The sequence below is a fragment of the Leopardus geoffroyi genome, chromosome D3 (genome assembly GCF_018350155.1).
Source record: "Leopardus geoffroyi isolate Oge1 chromosome D3, O.geoffroyi_Oge1_pat1.0, whole genome shotgun sequence".
NCBI classification, from domain to species: Eukaryota; Metazoa; Chordata; class Mammalia; order Carnivora; family Felidae; genus Leopardus; species Leopardus geoffroyi.
The window spans coordinates 40,623,452-40,647,586 of NC_059339.1; the positions used below are offsets into that span (position 1 = coordinate 40,623,452).

General features: G+C 39.6%; 1 protein-coding gene across 3 annotated transcripts in view; it reads left to right on the forward strand.

Annotated features, from left to right (window-relative positions):
• Window positions 1–24,135, forward strand: part of MYOM1 (myomesin 1) — a 156,380-nt gene that overhangs the window by 14,567 nt on the left and 117,678 nt on the right. For all 3 annotated transcript variants that reach the window (XM_045457955.1, XM_045457956.1, XM_045457954.1), the window contains one exon: window positions 4,666–4,991. In XM_045457955.1, coding sequence (XP_045313911.1) covers window positions 4,693–4,991 — 299 coding nt within the window. In that variant the 5' untranslated portion in view covers window positions 4,666–4,692. The remainder of the gene's footprint in view (window positions 1–4,665; window positions 4,992–24,135) is intronic.

Genomic DNA, 24,135 nt, shown 5'->3' on the forward strand with positions numbered 1-24,135 from the left:
ATCTGGAATGGATGAGATGACAGCAAGTAATATGTTTTCTGTTTTCCACATGCCTACAATATTCCCTGATTACAAATTAGACCAAGAGGAGGTAAATTCACTCAGAAGTCCCTAGTTTCGAATTCAGTGATTTTGTTATGTCAATGCCATGTGGACAAATGTAAGAGTGCATTATGATATTTCTGACCCGAAAATGGTTAAGTCATAGTTCAGTAGCAACACAGATCCCCACATGATGATCCTGAAGTTCACACTTTCTGTGAATGATTCTAATCAGCTTTGGGCCTCTAACGCTTGCACAAAAGTATCATCTCAGGATTATAATTTTGTAATCAGTATTTCTCCCCAAATTCCCAAATTATATTCAGAAAGAAAATGCCAGTCTTAACCATCTTTCCTCCCCGCATACTCTAGCTGTCACGTGTTGGGGATAATCCTCACTTACTTGAAGCGAAGGTAGTTGTACCTTCGCTCCAGAGGTCAGAGCAGAGGTAACAGCTCTGACGACTACAAGCCAGACCCTGTTTACTTGTCATACATTATGGATGTGCCTGCAATGTTAAGTACTATTAAAAATAAATCTACTGAGGGCAAAATAGAAATAAAGAGAGTAGAAAATAGAATTGGGGCAAAATAGAAATAAAGAAGTACAAAATAGAATTGGGGCAAAATATTTAAAGATTTTGCTTTGTGAAAATGTAAGCATTTCAAGTCACCTGAGCTTATATGAACTTGTCTTATAACTTAATACATAGGAAGGTCATTCATTTGTTTGGACATCTTTTAAACAACCTTTGCCATGCTGCGATGTAGTATGCATCATTAAAGAAACTCATCTATTATCTTTATAACTGCCTAACATATTTCTATATTAATATATTCTAATTCTTTTTAAATCAAAATTTATCTAATAATTTTTCATTACATATGGTAATTATTCTGTATGTTTTAGAACAGAAGATAGCAATCTATTTAAGGGTCGAAGCAAAGTTGCTTGCTAGTAGCTATTTTTTTCCTCTTGGGAAATGCCATGTAGACTGATATCTTCCATGAGCCCCAAGATAAATATTTCTGGAGTGGAGTTTGCTGGATTTTCTTCCCTAGGGAATGCATGCTGACTTACAAAAGAGTCTAAATAAAAAGTTGATTTAACCCTGACAAAAAATATGGCAACTTTAGAAGAATTCATTCCTCATTTAAAATAATCAAAAAAGAGATTTGGAAAAAACTGATTACCTCACAACGACTTTTACTTGTAAAATTTACAAATCACATTTCAGAACATGCACAAAAGTATTAAAAATGGGTGGAGGGACTCCTATAAAACTATTACTTCCTCCAACGTTGTCAGTGTGCCTGATACAACTCCTGTCAGTGGACACAGCATTCAAGAAAACTCATACAATGTGAAGCCTCCCCTCTCTCTGCTACACAGACTTATCTTTGACTGTCAGTTGAACTGTTAGCTGAAGTTCACAGTGCAACCTTCTACACTGATGGCTGACTTTCTTACTTCTTTATGTAAGAAGACTAGAAGCCTTCATATTCTTTTTTTTTTTTTTTTTTCAACGTTTATTTATTTTTGGGACAGAGAGAGACAGAGCATGAACGGGGGAGGGGCAGAGAGAGGGAGACACAGAATCGGAAACAGGCTCCAGGCTCCGAGCCATCAGCCCAGAGCCTGATGCGGGGCTCGAACTCACGGACCGCGAGATCGTGACCTGGCTGAAGTCGGACGCTTAACCGACTGCGCCACCCAGGCGCCCCGAAGCCTTCATATTCTTAATGGAGCAAATTGTCTGGTTTGACACTATACCTTTTTCAAGTGATCATGGGATTTGAGAGAGCTCATTACAGGATAATACAGTTGACCCTTAAATAACATGGGTTTGAACTGCATGGCCCCTCTTATACACAACATTTTTTTGATAAATATAGTACAGTACTATAAATCTATTTTCTTTTTGATTCCTTAATATTTTCTTTTATCTGACTTCATTGTAATAATACAGTATATAATACATATAATGGGCAAAATATGTGTTTATCTACTGTGTATATTATCAGTAAGGCTTCTAGTCAACAGTTGGCTATTAGTAGTTAAGTTTGGGGGGGTCAAAGTTTATATGTGGATTTTCCACTGTCTGGGTGCGGGCGGAGGTTGCCACTTCTAACCCCTGCCATTGTTCAAGGGTCAATCATATAAGCAAACTCCAAGGTTCAGTCCTAGAACTTCTTTTTCCATTTATAATCATTCTGATCTATTTTTTTGGCTTTGCATACCATCCATATGTTGCTGATTCCCAAAGGTAGGTGTCCATCCTGGACCTTTACCCTGTGGCCCAAAGTCATGTGTCCACCTTAACATCTCCACTTGCATATCTAGCAGGTATCTCAGTTGTAGTATATCTCAAACCCATCTCGTGTACTTCTTTCCCTAACTGTGCTTTATGACACTCCTGCCCATCTCAGTCAACAACTTCATTCTTCCAGTCACTCAGGCAAAAACCTCAGCATCGTCTCTCGCTCCTCTTTGTTTCACACCCTAATTCAGAACTTTCAGCAAATGCTGTTGGTTCCACCTTCAAAACACGTGCAGAGTCTGATCGCTTTTCACACTTCCACTGCCACCATCTTCATGTCTAGCCTGGACTATTGCAGTGGCCTTTGTATTCACTTGCTAGGGCTGCCCTAACAAGGTACCATAGACTGGGTGACTTAAACAACAGAAATGTATCTTGTCACAATTCTGGAGGCTAGAAATCTGAGATCAAGGTGTGGGCAGAGTTGTTGTGTTTTGAGGCCTCCCTTATAGATGATCTTCTTGTCCCTCTTCACAGAGTCTTCCTCTGTATATGTACATGTCTGTGTCCTAACTTTCTCTTCTTACAGAGACGCCAGTCATATTGACTGAGGGCCCATCCCAATGATCTCATTTTAACCTCATTTCCTCTGTAATGACCCTATCTCCAAATGTAGTCACATTCTGAAGTACTGGTGGTTGGGACTTCAACATGTGAATCTGGGGGAATACAACGTAACTCATAACAGCCTTCTTTTTTTAAAATTTATTTTTATTTTTAAAGTTTTATTTTTAAGTAATCTCTCCACCCAATGTGGGGCTTGAACCCACAACCCCAAGATGAAGAGTCCACCAACTGAGCCAGGCAGACACCCCCATAACAGCCTTCTGATTGGTCTCCTGGCTTTCCTTCTTGTCTCTCAGTAGTCTATCATTTATATATCAGCCACAATGAGTCTCAGCTTGTAACCTTTTGATGGTTTTTCTGCCCTTTCAGAGTAAAAGACAAAGTCTTTGCAGTCACTTCTCGGGCCCTACGCTGTCTACCCTCCCACCCCACCCCCAACATATCCTCTCCTATACCTCTCTTTGCACCCTGCTCACCTTGCAGCTTCACTGCCATTTGCTACTCCTGGAGTACAACAGGCACGCTCACACCCTCGTGTCTTTGCAATGGTCTTCCATCTAAAACACTCTTCCTCTGATATTCTCACGCTCAGATGTCACTCTCATGCTCAGAAGCTATCCCTAATGAGGCTGTCTAAAATTGCATCCCAACTCTTTGTTTTTTTCCCCCTTTGTTTTTGACTGTAGCATTTAACACATTCTGTTTACTTTACATTTTAGTTATTTTCTCTACTGGCTATCTCCTGCTATAGAATATAAGGTCCTATATAAAGTTATCAGAGCAGGGATTTTGTTTGTTTTGTTCATCTGTGTATTTCTTGTGCTGGAACAGAACCAGGCTCATAGTAAGTGCTCAGTAATTATTTGTTGAATGAAAACCACGTTGACTATACACAGGCTCTCCTCATTACATATTCTCCCAGTAGAAGCCCCCATCAGAGTGAAATGCCAGAAAATTAGAAATACATATTATGAAAGGCCTGAGGAAAAAGCAAATAGCCAGAGTAGGGAAATTTTGTAAAGACCTCCTAGATATTAAAACAAACAAACAAAAAGAAACCTGCACTATTAGAAGACCTAATGGCAGGAGGGGGCTTAAGTGGGCCATGAAGTAGAAAGTTTGCTGAGTAACCAGTTAAGCTAAACTTCACATCATTTTCCATTTGCTCTTTGGAAAAGATAAGAGTATTAACTTTTGCATATTGGTTTAGATGACTTGTTTCTTTCTTTCTTTTGTTTTTCTTTTTCTTTTTTTTTTTTATGTTGAGAGAGAGAGAGGGAGAGAGAGAGCAAGTAGGGGAGGGGCAGAGAGAGAGACAGAGACAGAGAATCCCAAGCAGGCCCTGCACAGTCAGCACAGAGCCTGACATGGGGCTCGAACTCACGAAACCGTGAGGTCATGACCTGAACTGAAATCAAGAATCGGAAACTTAGGGGTGCCTGGGTGGCTCAGTCAATTGAGCATCCGACTCTTGGTTTTGACTCAGGTGGTGATCTCAGAATTTGTGAGGTCAAGCCCCACATTGGGTTCTGTGCTGACAGTGCAGAGCTTGCTTGGGAGCTCCGTCTCTCTCTGCCCCTACCCCACACTCTCTCTCTCTCTCTCTCTCTCTCTCTCTCAAAAATAAATAAACATTAAAAAAGAAAAAAGAAGAATTGAACACTTAACTGACTGAGCCACCCAGGTGCCCACTTGTTACTTAATAATTCACTCAAAACTTGCTACTTTCTTATAGGTTACCTGGTTCCCTCCGGGGCACACGATGTCTTTGCCATTTTATCAGAAGCTCCACCAGCACTATGACAGCAGCTACCGCAACAAGGACCTTCGCACCACCATGAGCCACTACCAGCAAGAGAAGAAAAGTTCTGCCATCTACACCCATGGCTCCACGGCCTACAGCAGCCGGTCCTCTGCCGCACACCGCCAGGAATCTGAGGCCTTCAGCCAGGCGTCTGCTGCCTCGTACCAGCAGCAGGCCTCTCGGGCCACTGCGTCCACCCATGCATCTGCAGCCAGTCGGAAGACAGCCTCAGCCTATGATTATGGCTACTCCCACGGGTATGTCAAAACCAGCCTTCCAACCTTAGGGCAAAGGCACGTTCTCTGAATAACCCTCCTACATCATTTCCCTTTCTTTTTAATCTGGCAGCCCTACATTTAAACCAGGTGTGGAATGAGGCCATGTGTTTGGGAGACCTGGGACTTCTGTCTACCTGTTTCCCTTTACATTCTCTTTGAATTTCACACTTTATAATCACACTGGTGTGCCTTGCTTGCATTGCCAACTGTGATATTGCTAGAAGCAGAGAAGTTTTGCCACAGATTGATTTCAACATTCAGCAGCAGCAGAGCCAGAAAATATCATTTCAACACTCACAGCAGGTTTCCTGGCCCTCAGAATGTTTCTACTTAGATGAGAAGCCAGTATAGAATTTAAAATTCACAGGTCACAGGCGCCCAAACTACAGCAGAGATGTGTTCTACTTTTTCAATATCTGAGAACCAATTCTGAGCTATTGTTCAGGCAGCAGATATTTTCTTTAGCTAGAACACTTTATGTTTTTATTTATTTTTGAGACAGAGAGAGACAGAGCATGATCAGGGGAGGGGCAGAGAGAGAGGGAGACACAGAATCTGAAGCAGGCCCCAGGCTCTGAGCTGTCAGCACAGAGTCCGACGCAGGGCTCGAACTCATCGAGTGTGAGATCATGACCTGAGCTGAAGTCAGACGCTCAACCGACTGAGCCACAGAGGCACCCCAGCTAGAACATTTTATAAAACTAGGCCCTTATCTCAGTCAGCTTAAGAATACCAGGAATAAATCTGTATTCTGATCAAAGTAGATTGATCAACCCATTGCAATGAGGGAGACCACGCCACAGATGGAAAGAGAGTTACTATAGCATTCTAGGAAGAGTGGAGTTTACATGCAGGTTTGGTTTGCAAAGTGAACCCAGGGTCCTGTTTCTACTGGAAACAGTGAAGTTGAGATAAATGAGGACTGTTGTATCCAGAAACCCTTAATGTGGGAGCTCAGCCCCAGGGTTGGGAACTGAGGCTGCTTCTTTGTGTCAACAGTGACTGGGGTCATCCAGGTAAGAGTACATTGTCTCATTCTCACTGATAAAATTTCAAAAGGCAAACTTACTGATAATCTTTGATATTAGAGAAGAAAGTTTCTCAGTGATCTGTAGTCACACAAAGAAGGAGGTTACCACAACCTTTTACAGCAGCAGTATCCCTTGGAGAAATGTTTCCTGTGAACTTTGCAATTGGCTTCTGTGTCTTTTGTTCCAGCCTGATGAATGCTGGGCAGATGCTTACTTTCTCAGCCCAAGCCAGTTTTTATTTTCTTGATATCCAGAATGAAATGTTTCATGGGAATCAAAAAAACACTTGCAAGATTTATGTGATTTTATTAAAAATCCTGGGGCACTTGGGTGGCCCAGTCAGTTAAGTGTCCAACTTCAGCTCAGGTCATGATCTTGTGGTTTGTGGGTTTGAGCCCCACGTAGGGCTGTGTGCTGACAGCTCGGAGCCTGGAGCCTGGATCCTGCTTCGGATTCTGTGTCACCTTCTCTCTGACCCTCCCCCACTCACACTCTGTCTCTCTCAGTCTCTCAAAAATAAATAAATGTTAAAAAGATATTTAAAAAAATCTATCTATAGTCCACAGAAGAAGTTGCTGAACTTGAAAACAGACATTTTTGGACTATGTGGTAAATAACCACTTGCTGCCTTGAATCCCCTCCAAAGCATCTGGCATAGTTGCATTCTTTTGTTATAAACATAATAATATAATCTTAAGTTTTACAAAATTTAAGTCCACAAAATATCTGTTAGGACAACTAAAAAAGTGTTTATTTCTGGGATTTAAAGGTATTATTAAGGAAATAACACAGTGGTTTGTATGAGTCAAAGTGAGGATGATTTCTGAAGGAAGAAATTCCTGAATGAATCCCCAGTGGGTTTAAGCAGCACCTGATCTACAGCTGTTGTTTCTTGGGCACGAGCAGGGACCTCCTGGGAGTTTCTGCTCTGTTCGGTAACAGAGCCAGAGTCTGCTGGGGCTTACCTAGGATATATGATGGCAACATTATGAAATTCCATTTAAAATGGAACAGGATCATCTTGCCATCTCACTTTCATGGGATATTCAGAAGGACTTTGTGTTGGCTGTAAATATGGAAATATTGTCGCTAAGGTGAATTCATTTCTTTTAGCACTTGCTTCAGATGAACTGCCTTCCAAAGGAAAGTTGGGGGGAATTAACACCATGTGTATGTGGCAGCATCATTTTGTTCTGAAGAATGTTCCATAGAACATTAAGAACCTCATTTAGGAAAGCAGCTGTCTTGTAATAGAGGAGGATTACATTTTAAATATCCATTTTCCAAGACTGTGCTGAGTCTATAGAAGAGGTAGAAGATGGGTATTTTCATTATTGTATAGTTGTTAATGTCACTGCTTGTGTATTTATTTCCTTTCCCCAAGGCTATAGAATCTATAGAGTTTTCTGAATTTGTATTAAAATTTTTTTGAAGTTTATTTATTTTTGAGAGAACATGAGCAGGGGAAGGGCAGAGAGAGAGGGAGTCACAGAATCCAAAGCAGGCTTCAGGCTCCGAGCTGAAAGCACAGAGCCTGAGGTGGGGCTGGAACTCATGAACCGCGAGATCATGACCTGAGCTGAAGTCGGACGCTTAACTGACTGAGCCACCCAGGCGCCCTATGAATTTGTATTTTAAAGAGATCTTCACTTCCTCAACTCTATTGCTAAATTTTATGTTAAAATTTTAAACAAATTCTTCTTTTAACCATATGTGTAATATTCATATTTATTAAAAAATTTTTTTATTACGTTTCTTTATTTTTGAGAGGCAGAGAAAGACAGAGCACGAGTAGGGGAGGGGCAGAGAGAGAGGAAGACACAGAATCCAAAACAGGCTCCAGGCTCAGAGCTGTCAGCACAGAGCCTGATGCAGGGCTTGAACTCACAAACTGTGAGATCATGACATGAGCCGAAGTCGGACGCTCAACTGACTGAGCCACCCAGGCACCCCTATTCATATTTATTTATAATTGTATATATTATATTAAACATTAGTAATTGAACTTTGAGCATTTTTATATTTTATTCAGAAAAAAATTGCTCTGTGTTATCTTTGGAACACGTAGCCATTTCAGCTTTAAAAGCCTCACATAATAAGCTTTCTATAGGAAATGGAACTGTAATTATTTTCCTATACTCAACTTCACATCGTGTTCTTTCCTACTATGTCTGTATTTTATGTAAGCAGGAAGGTAGGTAGGTATTCATTAATGGCTTTAATGTTGAAGAACTCAGACTCTTGGTAGAAATATACTAACCTAGGGGCGCCTGGGTGGCGCAGTCGGTTAAGCGTCCGACTTCAGCCAGGTCACGATCTCGCAGTCCGTGAGTTTGAGCCCCGCGTCGGGCTCTGGGCTGATGGCTCAGAGCCTGGAGCCTATTTCCGATTCTGTGTCTCCCTCTCTCTCTGCCCCTCCCCCATTCATGCTCTGTCTCTCTCTGTCCCAAAAATAAATAAATAAACGTTGAAAAAAAAAATTAAAAAGAAAAGAAATATACTAACCTAGAAATGTTGACCCAGAAACAAGAGAGGGAAGAAAACACCAATATTTTTCCCTTTATGTAATGCAATGTAAAGGAAAAGAAAGCCAACCTAATCCTGGGGTTATTTTAGTTTTTCTTTTTTTAGACCTAGAGCTAACAGGTGCAAATAATATTCTTTGAACATTTCAGAATCTTCGTAATTCCTTTAGGTTGTATTTTCGTTTTCTCAAAAAGGAGGAGCAACTTTTCACCGCTAAATGAAATATCTCTCTTTGGATTGTGACAAGTGTTGTTGATTAAAATCCTTAGCGTTATAAATGCAATTCTGTGGAATGTATGTAAACACTAGGCTTGATCTATTTTTACCCTCTGCTTTGTTATTAGATGTCCAGTGGTAAAATGGAAACTATGGAGACTGATATGTGCTCAGGGCTTGGCTGACCTCAGTAAATCTTAGGAACAATGGCTCGTTCAGCGTCAATGTGGTTTTAAGCACAGATCAGTTACCAATTGAATTGTAAGCCAACGGTTATAAAATAAATCCTGGAACACTTATTATAAATGCCTTTATTCTTAGTCACAGTGAAAAAAAAAACCCTAAATTAAAGTAATTCAGGAAGACAAAGTGACACAAGATTATTGTTTCATGCAAATAATCCACAAATACTATCAGTGATTAAAGGAGAAATGGTACTTATAACTACCATTCGGCAAGAGTTCTTAACTTCTATCCTTGAATAGATTTCAACAGGGTCTTGGTTGATCTGAAATTATGTGCAAGATTAGGCACAGTTGAGAATTTGTTTTTGCTGAGAAAGACCGTAGTTTTTATCAGATTCCCAGAGAACACTGTGACTCGACAAAGGTCAGAACCACTGCACTAGAAAGTGTGAATATAAACATCAGACAACCCAGTGTGTGGCCTGAGGGTCCCTTTCCCAATACCAATATTATACGAAGTTAGGATGAATTAAGGCAGATGTTTATAGGGAGTGTGATATTATGGAAATCATGGTAACTTTCTTTTCAGTAAGCTGGATCACACATTAAGATGGAAATAATAAATGAAATATTTTGTTACACTTGGTAGGAATGAATAACTTTCAAAAAGCAGAGACAACACAGCATAGTTCTAGGATGATGGAGGGATTTAGAGTTGTCCCTCAACCCTGTGGTAATGGCAGATATTGAATTTCTTGATTCTAAACAGTTGAAATTCAACCCATATGATGCAATTCAGCACAGTATCCTCTATACTACTGTATCTTTACAGTAACCCTGAGAAGTAGAAATTATTATTCTCTTTTTAAAAATGAGAAAATTTGGGGTGCCCGGGTGGCTCAGTTGAACATGGGTCTCTTGCTTTTGGCTCAGGTCATGATCTCACAGTTCGTGAGGCTCTGTGCTGAGAGTGCAGAGCCTGCTTGGGATTCTTTCCCTCCCTCTCTCCCTCTCTGCCCCACCTGTGCTCTCTTCTCTGTCTCTCTCTCTCTGCCAAAATAAATAAACATTAAAGAATAAAAATGAGAAAATTAGAGCCCAAGTAGACTAAATAAATTTTCTCCCTTGCACTAAGAAATGGTAGAATAATGATTTTAACCCCCATCGTACCCCAAGCCCCCCACCCTTTCCATGAGTACCCAGTGACAGTTATGATCAGCCAACTCCTCTTCGCCTCATAGCCACCAGATTTTTCTTGGAGCAGCAATATATAGTTTTTCATTATGTTTCCTTTTATTTGCCCTCCTACTAGAAAAGCCATTGAGCACCACAATAACAAGATTCAGAATAGGGAACAATCGATCCAGGAGCATTCATGAATGCCAAACTTGAAACCTCACAGACTCTTTAACTTGTCACTTAGAATCAGACATAGTGACTCACAAGGGACTGTAGAAGACACTAGTGTGGGGACGAGAAAACTGAGGCATGAGTAACTTGTCTGGGATATTCTGCCTAACTTTATTTTTTTTAATTTTGTTGTTTTTAAAAAATTTTTAAATATTTATTTATTTTTGAGAGAGAGAGAGCGAAAGAGAGAGGGTGGGGGAAGGGGCAGGGAGAAAGGGAGACAGAATCCGAAGAAGGCTCCAGGCTCTGAGCTGTCAGCACAGAGCCCTATGTGGGGCTCGAACTCATGAACTGTGAGATGATGACCTGAACTGAAGTGTGGCATTTAACCAGCTAGGCCACCCAGGCACACCTCTGCCTAACTTTAAATTATGCCCTTACCTACACTCATGTCACATTGATAAACTACCCTTGGTGGTTACCCAAGTAATAACCTCTTTTGAAACTACTATAGTTTGCAAAGAATATGCTAATGCTCAAAACAATTCCAATTCAGACAGAAGATACCAATGTTCAAAATAGAGACCACTGAACACAGAAGCCTCTGTCTTTTATTGGCAGGTTTGATTACAGCAGGACAGAGGGGGACCTGAAAACTTGCTCTATTTCCCACCCTAGGGTGGTTTCAAAAGATGTTACCAAAGAAATCTACTGCCTGTGGACATTTCTGTGTCTTGACCTCAGCTGCTGGCATCAGATTAATATCCATTTTCTACATATTCATTTCCAGATGTTATAATGCAAAGGGGGATAGTCTTTGGGGTCAAACAGGCTGTGCTTACTTGGAGTTAGACTTGTGACTTCAGATAAGCTAGTTGACCTCTCAGTTTCTTCATCTGTAAAATGGGGAAAATGTTTATCCCTCATGTTGGGAAGTCTAAAAGAAATAATCACATAAGGTACTTGATGTAATAGCTAGCACACGGGGACAGTCACTGAGGTTTAAGTATTGTCCATTCATTCACTAAATATTTATTGAATGCCTCCTGTGTGCTAAGCACTGCTCTAGGTGCTTGGGATAGATTGCTGAACAAAACTGACAAAGATTCCTGCCCTCATGGAGGATATGTTCTAGCGTGGAGAGACAGCCATAAACAATAAATATAATCAAAAGGGCCTTGAATTTTATATCACTCTAGAAGGTAATAGATGTTATGGAAGTAATAAAAAAATCGAGTAGGCTAAGACACATCAGTATGTGGGGTGGGGGTGCAGGTTGGAATTTTAAGTAGAGTAGTCAGACCTCCTCAGGAAGGTGATATCTGAACAAAGATGTGAAGTAGCAGAGGGAATTGTCTGGGGGAAAGGTGCACCAGACATTGAGAACAGCCACTACAAGGCCTTTCAGCAAGGAACAGCATCGAGGCCACTGAGGGAACAGAGGAGTGAGGGGAAAGTACGTGAAGATGTCAGAAAGGAAATGGACAGGGCATGGCCAACCAAATGGCCTTGTGGGCCATTGTAAGAATTTTTTATTCTGAGTTAGAGGGAGTCTTGGCAAAGTTTTGAGCACAGAAATGACTTGATCTGACTTAAGTTGTGACAGGAGCACTGTGGCTGCTCTGTGGAGAACAGACTGGTGCCTGAGCAGAAGCAGATCACCCAGATAGGAGGCCAATGCTGTAGTCCGGGCAGGGCAGATGGGCAGTCAGAAAGGATATGGTGAACATATTTTTGGATTTATTAGCTTTTGCTGAATTCTTACTTCTACCAGATTTGTCACAGGGCTTTTCAACTCCCATAGCCACATAGTTTTGAGGCTGCAAAAAGATCCATGTAGATTTGTTATACAATGAATTTTCTGAGAGTCTCTTTAGGCAGTATAATGATGGTAAAACCATACCCTTATTCTTCATTCCCCAAGATCCAATGAAGTACATTGTTCCACTGTTAGTGTTTTTTATGGTACTTAATAGGAAAAACACCTGAAATAACCATAGTTGTATGGGGATTTAGGTCCACCTATAGATTCAAGCGGCTGAATATGAATTACAAAAAATTATTGAACTATAGACAGTTATGGGAAATGAAGTTTGTTTGGAAAGCCACTGATATATCCAGGTTGCCTACTCTTACCTTTTCTCCTCTAGAAATAGTCTTATAGCCTCATCTCTAAATAAAAGCTTAACTTTGTATATAAGGAAAAAGCACCACAGTTTCTGGGTTACAAAAGTCAATTCAGTGTTCTGGGATTTGTCTTCCACATTTTAAATACTAAGAAAATGATGAGTTACATTATTTCCCATATGAAAGAAAAAGATCAGAGAAAAATCTAATGAAAGCAGAAAAGTCAGTTACTTTTTCCCCCCAAGAAATAGGCAAGTTTATTGCCAATTACTTCTTTTTTTACAAAAAAATACTTTATTTTAAAGTAATGTTTATACCCAACATGGGGCTCAAACTTACAACCCCAAGATCAAGAGTCACATGCTCTGCTGACCAAGCCAGCCAGGTGCCCTGCCGATTACTTCTTTATAAGCCAACTGAGTTATGTTCTGAATCCCTGAATCCAAGGAGAGTAGCCTTCGCCATATGTCAATCTCCTGTCCCTACTATCACTGCTATAAACATGTGGCTTGTTTGCATGGAGAGAACTGGGGCTGTCACTCCTGGTAATACCACTTCATATTATCAGCAGTTTGTGGATCCACAGAACTGTGGAATGGTCAAACAGGAAGAGACCAAAAGCTCATCTAACTTAAGCCCTTCCTTTCACAGGTACTTACACTGAGGCCAGGTAAGATGTGATTCATTCTGTTACCTGTGCTTTGCCCTGTCACTCAAAACCGTTATTTGCTGGGCTCTTTTGCAGGCTAAATTCAAGTTTAGATGATACAAGATACCTCCAGAATGGCATTCATCTTCCACAGACAGGTGAACCATCCTGTGAGAAGGAAGGCATGTCCTTTAGTAGAGTAGGAATAGAATGGGTCAGCCAAAGGTGGAAGGGGGGCAAAGTGGTACCTCCCAGGCTCCAATGTGAAATGTTAGCTCTGTTCCTGGCTGGCTGGGCAGTAGAGTGTAACTGAGCTTCCCTACAGAGATTTCAGAACTCTGGAAGCCCATGGGAGCCGTAGCAACAGGCTTGACCTTTTCCACAGCAGCCTTTCTAGATGAAACAAGAGAAAGTAAGAGCACCTCAAAGGAGGGGGGTAACTTCCATGTAACCACAGTGACCATCCTCAAAGTGGGGTGGGATGTGGATTTCTGGGCTGCCTTATAAATAATAAGACTAACTTTTTAAAACCCTGGACAATTTTCAGTTCACAGACTAAAACTTTATAAGGCATCTCCTTCAAGTGTCATGCATAATATAATATCTAGGAACTATGGAGTAAACCTTTTCACTTCTGCTTAAAAATAGGCCATAATCTGGGTTAATTTCTAAAATAGTCATAAATGGATAAAAAATGAAGGGTATATGTAGAGAAGGACCACAAAAGATTTAAATCTCTCAGTGTTTTACTCCTTCACCTTTTCTAGAACACATGACTGTTCTACATTCATGTTGAAAAGTGGTTCAAACCTCCATGGTATTTGCTTTTTGCTCACGGCTATACATTAGCTGTGGAAAATTACCAAAAGGAAGGTAAAATGTTAATTATCGATGGAAACTTAAATAATGGAAAAAATAAAGCAATAAAGAGAAGAAAAAATTGTGGCTACATTCCTATTTAAATAACTAAACATTTTTTTTAAAACTAAAAATAAAATATTTTCATGGCTGAGAAAGTGAAATGGAGAAGGGGAAAAAAGACAAGTGTAAGGTAAATAATGCAAAACCAAACAAAAAACCAAGAATGTTTACTTATTATGGCGCTACACATCAGTAAATTTCGAGAGTGATGTTAATCAAACAAAATTCATGCTTATATCTTATTAGAAGCCTTTCTGCAAAGTGTATTAGTAAAAAAGAAAGGACTCAAAGTCTACTACTTGTCTAACTTTGATGTTCTCCTGAAACCTCCATAAGTGTTCGGATTGGGAAACAGGAGAATTGAAAGGTCAGTAGAAGTGTTGAGCCTGACATGATACCCATATCAAAGGAGGATCATAGAACGAAGCTACTCTAAATCAAAAGTAGATCCGAAACAACCTTTTCATAAAACCCCAAAGAAAGTATTGTCTTTCAAGTTTTGCAAGAGGGAGATATGACTGATGGAAAAGTAGAAATGAAAAGAGAGACTACAAACTTCAAGTACTTATTCCTGACCCTCCAGGGGGTGCTGAAGATGAAAGAGATAGGGCTTCAGATACCAGAAGCCCCCAAGGAGAGGCTGACTAGCTGAGTGAAGACAGCCAAGAAGGATGACCCATAGTTCACTAAAACCGCTGCCTCTCCCTTTCTTCTGGTAAACAGCTGAGCATTTTGTTTGTCTGCAACAGGAATAAGTTGCAAATATATACGAAGATGCGATTTTAAAGGAAAATTGTTGTAATAATAAAAGTGAGTTCAGTTCTTTTGTGACCACTCAGTAAAGTCTAACGATGACACATACATAAGTCAGCAATAAAAATCGAGCTTTTACTTTGAAGCTTTTGCACCTACCACTGTGTCATCCCAGGATGACCTATCCCTCTTTCAATGTCCAGCTCTTCCACAAAGGATTCCCTGGTAACCCCAGACGGAAGTTGTCTCTCAAGCCTGTGAATTCAACTTTTGTTTGCACTGCTCTTTCTGAGTATCTGCCTGTGTTCCTTCTGTCCTTTTGTGCTTTCTTCCTTGATGGACATTATACGACATGTCAGGCCTGGTAGCATTTATTCCCCTATAAGTTGTAAAGCTCTGAGAAAGCAAGGGTCTTTAATTTCTCTTTATATCTCCCTCCCACCCCAGTCAGGCACAGTATTTTGCACACAGTAGAATATGAATAAATATGTTTATAGGATCTGTTGAATAAATCAAGTTGTTAAGGAAAGTTAAAAAATAAACCTGTGAAAATTTCAGTGGTACTGTTACATATAACACAGTTTGAAAGGCTATTTTTGAAGTTACCTTTCTCCAGCACCTTCTAAAATATCAGCTACATGCTAAGTTTATGTTTAACTTTATGAGAAACTATTCAATTGTTTTCTGCAGTGACTGTACCATTTTACATTCCCATAGCCATGTATGAGAATTCCAGTTTATCCACATTAGTTACCTTCTGTCTTATTTATTACAGCCATTCTTGTCGGTAGGTAGTGGGGTCTCATTTTGGTTTTAATTTGCACTTACCTAATGACTAATGATGTTGACCATCTTTTTATATGCTCATTAGCCATTTATATATCTTCTTTGGTGACAAGCCTGTTCAAATCTTTTGCTTCTTTTTTTCTTTTGCATATTTTTAAATGGAATTTTTCTGCTTATTATTGAGTTGTCAGAGTTATTTGAATATTTTACATACAATCCTTTATTAGATATGTATTTGAAAATATTTTCTCTCATTCCTTTCATTCTCTTAACAGTGTCTTTCAAAGGCCAGAACTTTTCAATTTTGATGAAGTTTAATTCATTCCTTTTTTTTTTCTTTTTGAATCATGCTTTTGGTGTTATTGCTAAAAACTCTTTGGCTAACTCAATATCATAAAGAGTTTCTCTTATCTTCTAAGAGTTTTATAATTTTCACTTTTACATGTAGAAATTTGATCCATTTTTTTGGTGCTTGGGTGGCTCAGTTGGTTAAGTGTTTGACTTTGGCTCAGGTCATGATCTCACGGTTCGTGGGTTCAAGCCCCGCTGTCTGTGCTGATGGCTCAGAACCTGGAGCCTGCTTCAGATTCTGTGTCTCCTTCTCTCTCTGCCCCTCCCTCACTTGCATTCTGTCTCTTTTTGTTTCTTGAAAATAAATGAACGTTAAACATTTTTTTTAAATAAAAGATATAAAAACAAAGGAAATTTGATGCATTTTTAATTAAATTACGCATGTGATATTGAGTAAAGTTCTAAGTTCATCCTTTCACATATGGATATACAATGGTCCAGCTCCATTTGTTGAAAAGGTTTTCTTTCCCCCTTTAATTCCTTAGCACCTTTATCAAAAATGAATTAATTAAAATTGTTACTTATAAAAAGTTTTAAATCGGTGAATATGTCTTCAAACTCAGTTCCTCTTCTACAAAAAATCTTTTGCCTATGTGTTCCTTCACATTTCTGTATAAATTTTAAGATAACCTTGGCAGTTTCTACAAAGAAAAAAATCTGCTGGGATTTTGATAAGAATCATGTTGGGGGGTGCCTGGGTGGCGCAGTTGGTAAGCATCCGACTTCAGCTCAGGTCATGATCTCACAGTTTGTGAGTTTGAGCCCTGCATTGGCCTCTGTGCTGACAGCTCAGAGCCTGGAGCCTGCTTCAGATTCTGTGTCTCCCTCTCTGTCTGCCCTTCCCTCACTCATGCTCTCTCCCAAAAATAAACAAATGTTAAAAAAATTAAAAAAAAATAATGTTGAAACTGTAGAACAATTTTGGAAAATGTGCCTTCTTAACAATATCTTTTAGTCCATGAACATGGAATATTTATTTATTCAGATCTTTTTTCACGTATCATAATAATGTTTTGTCATTTTCAATACACAAGTTTTCTACTTCTTTGTCAAAAGAAGTACTACACCCAACATGGGGCTCAGACTTACAACCCTGAGATCAAGAGTCCCATACTCTACTGACTGAGTCAACCAGGGGCCCCTAAGTGTCTTTGGATATGCAATGGGGCTTTTGTAGCAGCCTACAATTGGATTTTTAAAAATCCCCATTCTGACAATATCTGTTGTTCCTTGGAGTTTTTAATCCCTTCACATTTAATAAAATTACTAATATGGTTGGTGTTATGTTTGCTACTTTTGGTTTTTTTTTCTATATATTTCATATCCTTTGTATATCTCATATCCTTTGTTCATTTATTTCTCCTTTATTGCCCTGTTTTATGTTAAATAGTCATTTTTAGTGTACCACTTAATTTCATTGTTTCTTAACTACATTTTTTTTTTTTCAACGTTTATTCGTTTTTGGGACAGAGAGAGACAGAGCATGAACGGGGGAGGGGCAGAGAGAGGGAGACACAGAATCGGAAACAGGCTCCAGGCTCTGAGCCATCAGCCCAGAGCCTGATGCGGGGCTCGAACTCACGGACCGCGAGATCGTGACCTGGCTGAAGTCGGACGCCTAACCGACTGCGCCACCCAGGCGCCCCAACTACATTTTTTTTTAAAGATATTGCTTTAGGAATTGCAGTGCACATATTAACTTACCACATTCTACTTCAGATTTATACTAATTTAATACTGGTAGAACAGAGAAACTTTGCTTCAATGTGGCTTCATTTCCTCCCCTGTCCTTTGTACAATGGTCATATATATTAAAATTAATATTATAAACCCAGAAATGCAGTATGATAACTATTGCTTTATGCAATCTATGGCTTCAAAGTATTGAAGAGAATGGAAATGTATATATGCAAATACATTTATCCAAATATTTACTTTGTGGTATTCTTCACAAAGAGTATGTGTGTGTGTGGATTCAAATTACTGTCTGGTGTCATTTCCTTTAAATTTTTTTTTAATGTTTATTTATTTTTGAGAGAGACAGAGACAGAATGCGAGTGGGTTAGGGGCAGAGAGAGAGGGAGACACAGAATCCGAAGCAGGCTCCAGGGTCTGAGCCGTCAGCACAGAGCCCGATGCAGGGCTCGAACTCACAGAGCTGTGAGATCATGACCTGAGCCAAAGTCAGACACTCAACTGGCTGAGCCACCCAGGCGCCCCTGGTGTCATTTTCTTTAAACCTGAGGGATTTGCTTTAACACTTTTTGTAAGGCAGGTCTGCTAGCAATGAATTCTCTCAGTTTTCATTTGTCTGGGAATGTCTTCACTTTGACTTCAGTTTTGAGTGATAGTTTTATTAGATTTAGAATTTTTTCATTGAAGTATAGTTGATACACAATGCCACATTAGTTTCAGGTGTACAAGATGGTGATTCAACAAGTCTATACGTTATGCTGTGCTCACCACAAGTGCTACCATTTGTTACCATATGACACCGTTAGAATACCATTAATTATATTCTCTATGCTATACCTTTCATCTCCATGACTTATTCAATCCATAATGGAAAGCCTGTATCTCCCACTCCCTTTCAGCCATTTTGCCCATCCTCCTACCTGCCTTCCCTCTGCCAACCATCAGATTGTTTTGTTTTTTATATTTGTTTATAGGTATGCTTCTGCTTTTTGTTTGTTTTGCTTTTTTAGATTCCACATAAAATGAAATCGCATGGCATTTGTCTTTGTCTGACTTATTTCACTTAGCATAATGCCTTTTAGGTGTATCCATGTTGTCGTAAATGGCAAGATCTTATCCTTTTTTATAGGTGATTAATATTTCATTATATATTATATGTATATTATATATAAGTTAATTTTTTAATATATTCATCTATCAATGGATACTTGGAGTACTTCCATATCTCGGCTATTATAAATAATACTGCAGTAAACATAGGGGTGCATATATCTTTTTGAATTAGTGTTTTCATTTTTGGGGGGGTTAAATACCCAGTAGTGGAATTACTGGATAATGTGGTATTTCTATTTTTAATTTTTTGAGTAGTCTCTATACTGTTTTCCACAGTGGCTGTACCAATATACATTCCCACCAACAATTTACAAGGATTCTTCTTTCTCCGCATCTTCATCAACACTTGTTATTTCTTGTCGTTTTGATTCTAACCATTCTGATAGGTGTAAGGCAATAATCTTGTGGTTTTGATTTGCATTTCCCTGATGGTTAATGATGTTAAGAACCTTTTAATGCTCATAGACACTTCTCCAAGAAAACATCCAGATGGCCAACCGACACATAAAACAATGTTCAATATCACCCATCATCAGGGAAATACAAATCAAAACCACAATGAGCTACCACCTCACACCTGCCAGAATGGCTGACATTAACAACTCAGGCAACAACAGATGTTGGCGAGGATGCGGAGGAAGAGGATCTCTTTTGCACTGCTGGTGGGAATGCAAGCTGGTGCAGCCACTCTGGAAAACTGTATGGAGTTCCTCAAAAAATTAAAAATAGAACTACCCTATGACCCAGCAATTGCACTACTAGGTATTTATCCAAGGGATATAGGTATGCTGTTTCGAAGGGGCACATGCACCCCAATGTTTATAGCAGCACTATCAACAATAGAGCCAAAGTATGGAAAGAGCCCAAATGTCCATCGATGGATGAATGGATAAAGAAGAAGTGGTATATATATACAATGGACTATTACTCGGCAGTCAAAAAGAATGAAATCTTGCCATTTGCAACTATGTGGATGGAACTACAGGGTATTATGCTAAGCGAAATTAGTCAGAGAAAGACAAAAATCATATGACTTCACTCATATGAAGACTTTAAGACACAGAACAGATGAACATAAGGGAAGGGAAGCAAAAAAAAAAAAAAAACAGGGAGGGGGACAAAACATAAGAGACTCATAAATATGGAGAACAAACTGAGGGTTACTGGAGGAATTGTGGGAGGGGGGATGGGCTAAATGGGTAAGGTGCATTAAGGAATCTACTCCTGAAATCATTGTTGCACTATATGCTAACTAATTTGTAGGTAAATTAAAAAAAAAAAAAATCTTTTCATGCTCAACATCTCTTGAGCCATCTGTATGTCCTGTTTGGAGAAATGTCTATTCAGATCCTGTGCCAAATTTTTAATCAGTTTTTTTTTATGTTGAGTTGTATAAATTCTTTACATATTTTAGATATTAACCCCTTACTGGATATATCATTTGCAAATATCTTCTCCCATTCAAAAGATTGCCTGTTTGTTTTGTTGATGGTTTCCTTCACAATGCAAAAGCATTTTAATTAGGTATAGACCCAATAGTTTATTTTTGCTTTTGTTTTTCTGGATATAGAATTCTTTTTTTTTTAATATTTTTTTATTTTTTTTTGCAAGTGGGGGAGGGGCAGCCGGAGGTGGACGGAGGATCCGAAGTGGACTCTGTGCTGATAGTTTGACAACAGCGAGCCTGATGTGGGGCTCGAACTCACAAACTGCAAGATCATGACCTGAGCCAAAGTGGGTTGCTCACTCGACTGAGCCACCCTGGTGCCCCTCGATATAGATACTAACTTTTTCTCAGAACTTAAATAGCTCAGTCATATCAATGCCTTCTGGGATATATTGTTTCTGATGAAAAGTCAACCATTAATATATTTTTCTCCTGTATGTGATTAATCATTGTACCCTTGCTACTTTCAAGATTTCTCTCTGACTTTGGTTTTCAACAGTTTAACTATGATTTATCTAGGTTTGTATTTCTTTTGTGTGTACCTTACTTGGGTTTGTTGAGCATCCTGGATCCATAGAGTAATAGTTGTCATCAAATTTGGAAAGTTTTAAGCCATTTCTTTAAATATATTTTCCTACCCTTTCTCTATCTCTCTTCTTTATGATATTACTATTACTCATATATTGGAATGTTTGATGATGTCCCACAGATCTCTGAAAATTTTAAAAGTTTTACTCATTCTTTTACCTGTTTTTTAGATTGGATAATTTTTATCTTCAAATTCACTGATTCTTTATTCTTCTATCTAAAATCTTTTTTGAGTCCCTTTAACAATTTATTATCTATCTATTTATTTATTTATTTTTTATTTTTTATTTATTTATTTTTTTAAATTTTTTTTTTAAACGTTTTTATTTATTTTTGAGACAGAGAGAGACAGAGCATGAACGGGGGAGGGTCACAGAGAGAGGGAGACACAGAATCTGAAACAGGCTCCAGGCTCTGAGCTGTCAGCACAGAGCCCGACGCGGGGCTCGAACTCACAGACCGCGAGATCATGACCTGAGCTGAAGTCGGACACTCAACCGACCAAGCCACCCAGGCGCCCCTATCTATTTATTTATTTTTAAAGTTTATTTATTTATTTTGAGAGAGTGGGGGAGGGGCAGAGAGAGAGGGAGAGAAGGAGAATCCCAAGCAGGCTCAGCACTGTCAGTGAGGAGCCCAACATGGGACTCAAACTCATGATCTGTGAGATCATGACCTGGGCTGAAATTAAAAGTCAGATGCTTAACTGACTGAGTCACCTAGGAGCTCCTTGAATAAATTTGATCCTATTTTATAATTTCTCTTTGTTGACATTCTCTCTTTTTTTGAGTCATTGTCATACTTTCCTTTAATTTTTAAACATGGTTTCCTTTTTTAGTCTTTGAACATATTTATAATTTTTCCTTTGAAGTCTTTGTTAAATCCAACATCAGAGTGCACCCAGAGACAGTTTTTATTTACTGTTTTATTCTGTTGGTGTGGATCACATTTTCCTATTTCTTGGCATGTTCCATAATTTTTGTTGTTGTTTAGAATTGGACATGTTAAAAAATATATTGTAGTAATTCTGGATTCTGAATTTTCCCTTAAATGTATTGCCATTGTGCTTTGGTTTTGTTTAATAACTTGTCTAAATGTACTTATAGGATCTGTTTACCAGCACTGTGTGACTGCTGATGTCTTTTAAATTATTGTTCTCATTTTTAAGCCTAAATTCATAGGAATCAACTTGTGTGTGCATAGATTAATGACCTGTAAATGAGTGGCCAGACATTGTGCTCAAACAAAAGAGTTCACTCTCTGGCAATAGATCTGCGTGTATATTGGTGAGCACATTTAAAAAAAAAAAATTTTTTTTTTCAACGTTTATTCATTTTTGGGACAGAGAGAGACAGAGCATGAACGGGGGAGGGGCAGAGAGAGAGGGAGACACAGAATCGGAAACAGGCTCCAGGCTCTGAGCCATCAGCCCAGAGCCTGATGCGGGGCTCGAACTCACGGACCACGAGATCGTGACCTGGCTAAAGTCGGACGCCTAACCGACTGCGCCACCCAGGCGCCCCTGGTGAGCACATTTAAAGTTCAGGTAACTTGGGGCATCTGGGTGGCTTAGTTGGTTAAGCATCTAACTTTGGCTCAGGTCATGATCTCACGGTTTGTGAGTTTGAGCCCCATGTTAGGCTCTGTGCTGACAGCTCAGAGCTTGGAGCCTGCTTCAAATTCTGTGTCTCCCTCTCTCTCTGCCCTTCCCCACTTGTGCTCTCTCTCTCTCTCTCAAAATCAAGTAAACATTAAAACATTTAATAAAAAATTCTTTAAAGTGCAGGTAACTTTTGAATACATACTTCCTGGCTTTGCTTACTCTAGACTCTCTTATCTGTCTTCTGTACATGGACACAGGCTTAGTCAACCAATGATGTGTGGATAGCTTGCATCCTCTCCAGTTTTTTCTTTTTTCTTTTCAACGTTTTATTTATTTTTGGGACAGAGAGAGACAGAGCATGAACGGGGGAGGGGCAGAGAGAGAGGGAGACACAGAATCGGAAACAGGCTCCAGGCTCTGAGCCATCAGCCCAGAGCCCGACGCGGGGCTCGAACTCACGGACCGCGAGATCGTGACCTGGCTGAAGTCGGACGCTTAACCGACTACGCCACCCAGGCGCCCCCTCTCCAGTTTTTTCTATGCAGGCATATGGAGAACTTTTGAAGGCCCCCTGTGGTAGTCTTATTTCCAAGATCTTCCTATTAAATTGCTGGCTGAACTCTCAACAATAGCCAAATTGTGGAAAGAGCCTAAATGTCTATCAACTGATGAATGGATAAAGAAATTGTGGTTTATATACACAATGGAGTACTACGTGGCAATGAGAAAGAATGAAATATGGCCCTTTGTAGCAACGTGGATGGAACTGGAGAGTGTGATGCTAAGTGAAATAAGCCATACAGAGAAAGACAGATACCATATGCTTTCACTCTTATGTGGATCCTGAGAAACTTAACAGAAACCCATGGGGGAGGGGAAGAAAAAAAAAACAAACAAAAACAAAGAGGTCAGAGTGGGAGAGAGCCAAAGCATAAGAGATTGTTAAAAACTGAGAACAAACTGAGGGTTGATGGGGGGTGGGAGGGAGGGGAGGGTAGGTGATGGGTATTGAAGAGGGCATCTTTTGGGATGAGCACTGGGTGTTGTATGGAAACCAATTTGACAATAAATTTCATATATTAAGTTGCTGGCTGATATGCCAGTCTGCTGCTTGTCCTAACCATGATTGGAACCTGAGGCTAACTGAGCTTCTGGTCTTCCTTTGTTTGTTTACTACTTAGATTGCTAGTGTTTCCCACAGTGCTTCTGGTTATGGAGTTTTATCATACCCTGCTGCAAATCAAGTCAGCCTGCTCTGGCAGTGAACATTCTGATTGTCATGCCTTTTTCTACTTTGGTAGAACTACCTTATAAACTGAGCTAAGGGAGGGGGGAGGAGAGAGGGCTAGGCAGAATGCCATACTTCCGTTGTTCATACCCAAAGTTCAGTAGCTTTTTTATGAATAACTAGTTCTCAGTGTTGTGTATGCCTTTGGTTGATTTTCAGAGCCCTGAATGGGTTGGTTTTGACACTTGTATCCATTTTTATCATTGCTTTTGGGGGAGAGTAACTGCTGAAGTACTCACTCCACCATACTAGAAGTCCCACCTCTGCATCGGTCATTTTTAACAGCTCCTCAGCAGATTCTTTTTTTTTTTTTTTTATAATTTTTTCAACGTTTATTTTTTTTGGGACAGAGAGAGACAGAGCATGAACAGGGGAGGGGCAGAGAGAGAGGGAGACACAGAATCGGAAACAGGCTCCAGGCTCTGAGCCATCAGCCCAGAGCCCGACGCGGGGCTCGAACTCACGGACCGCGAGATCGTGACCTGGCTGAAGTC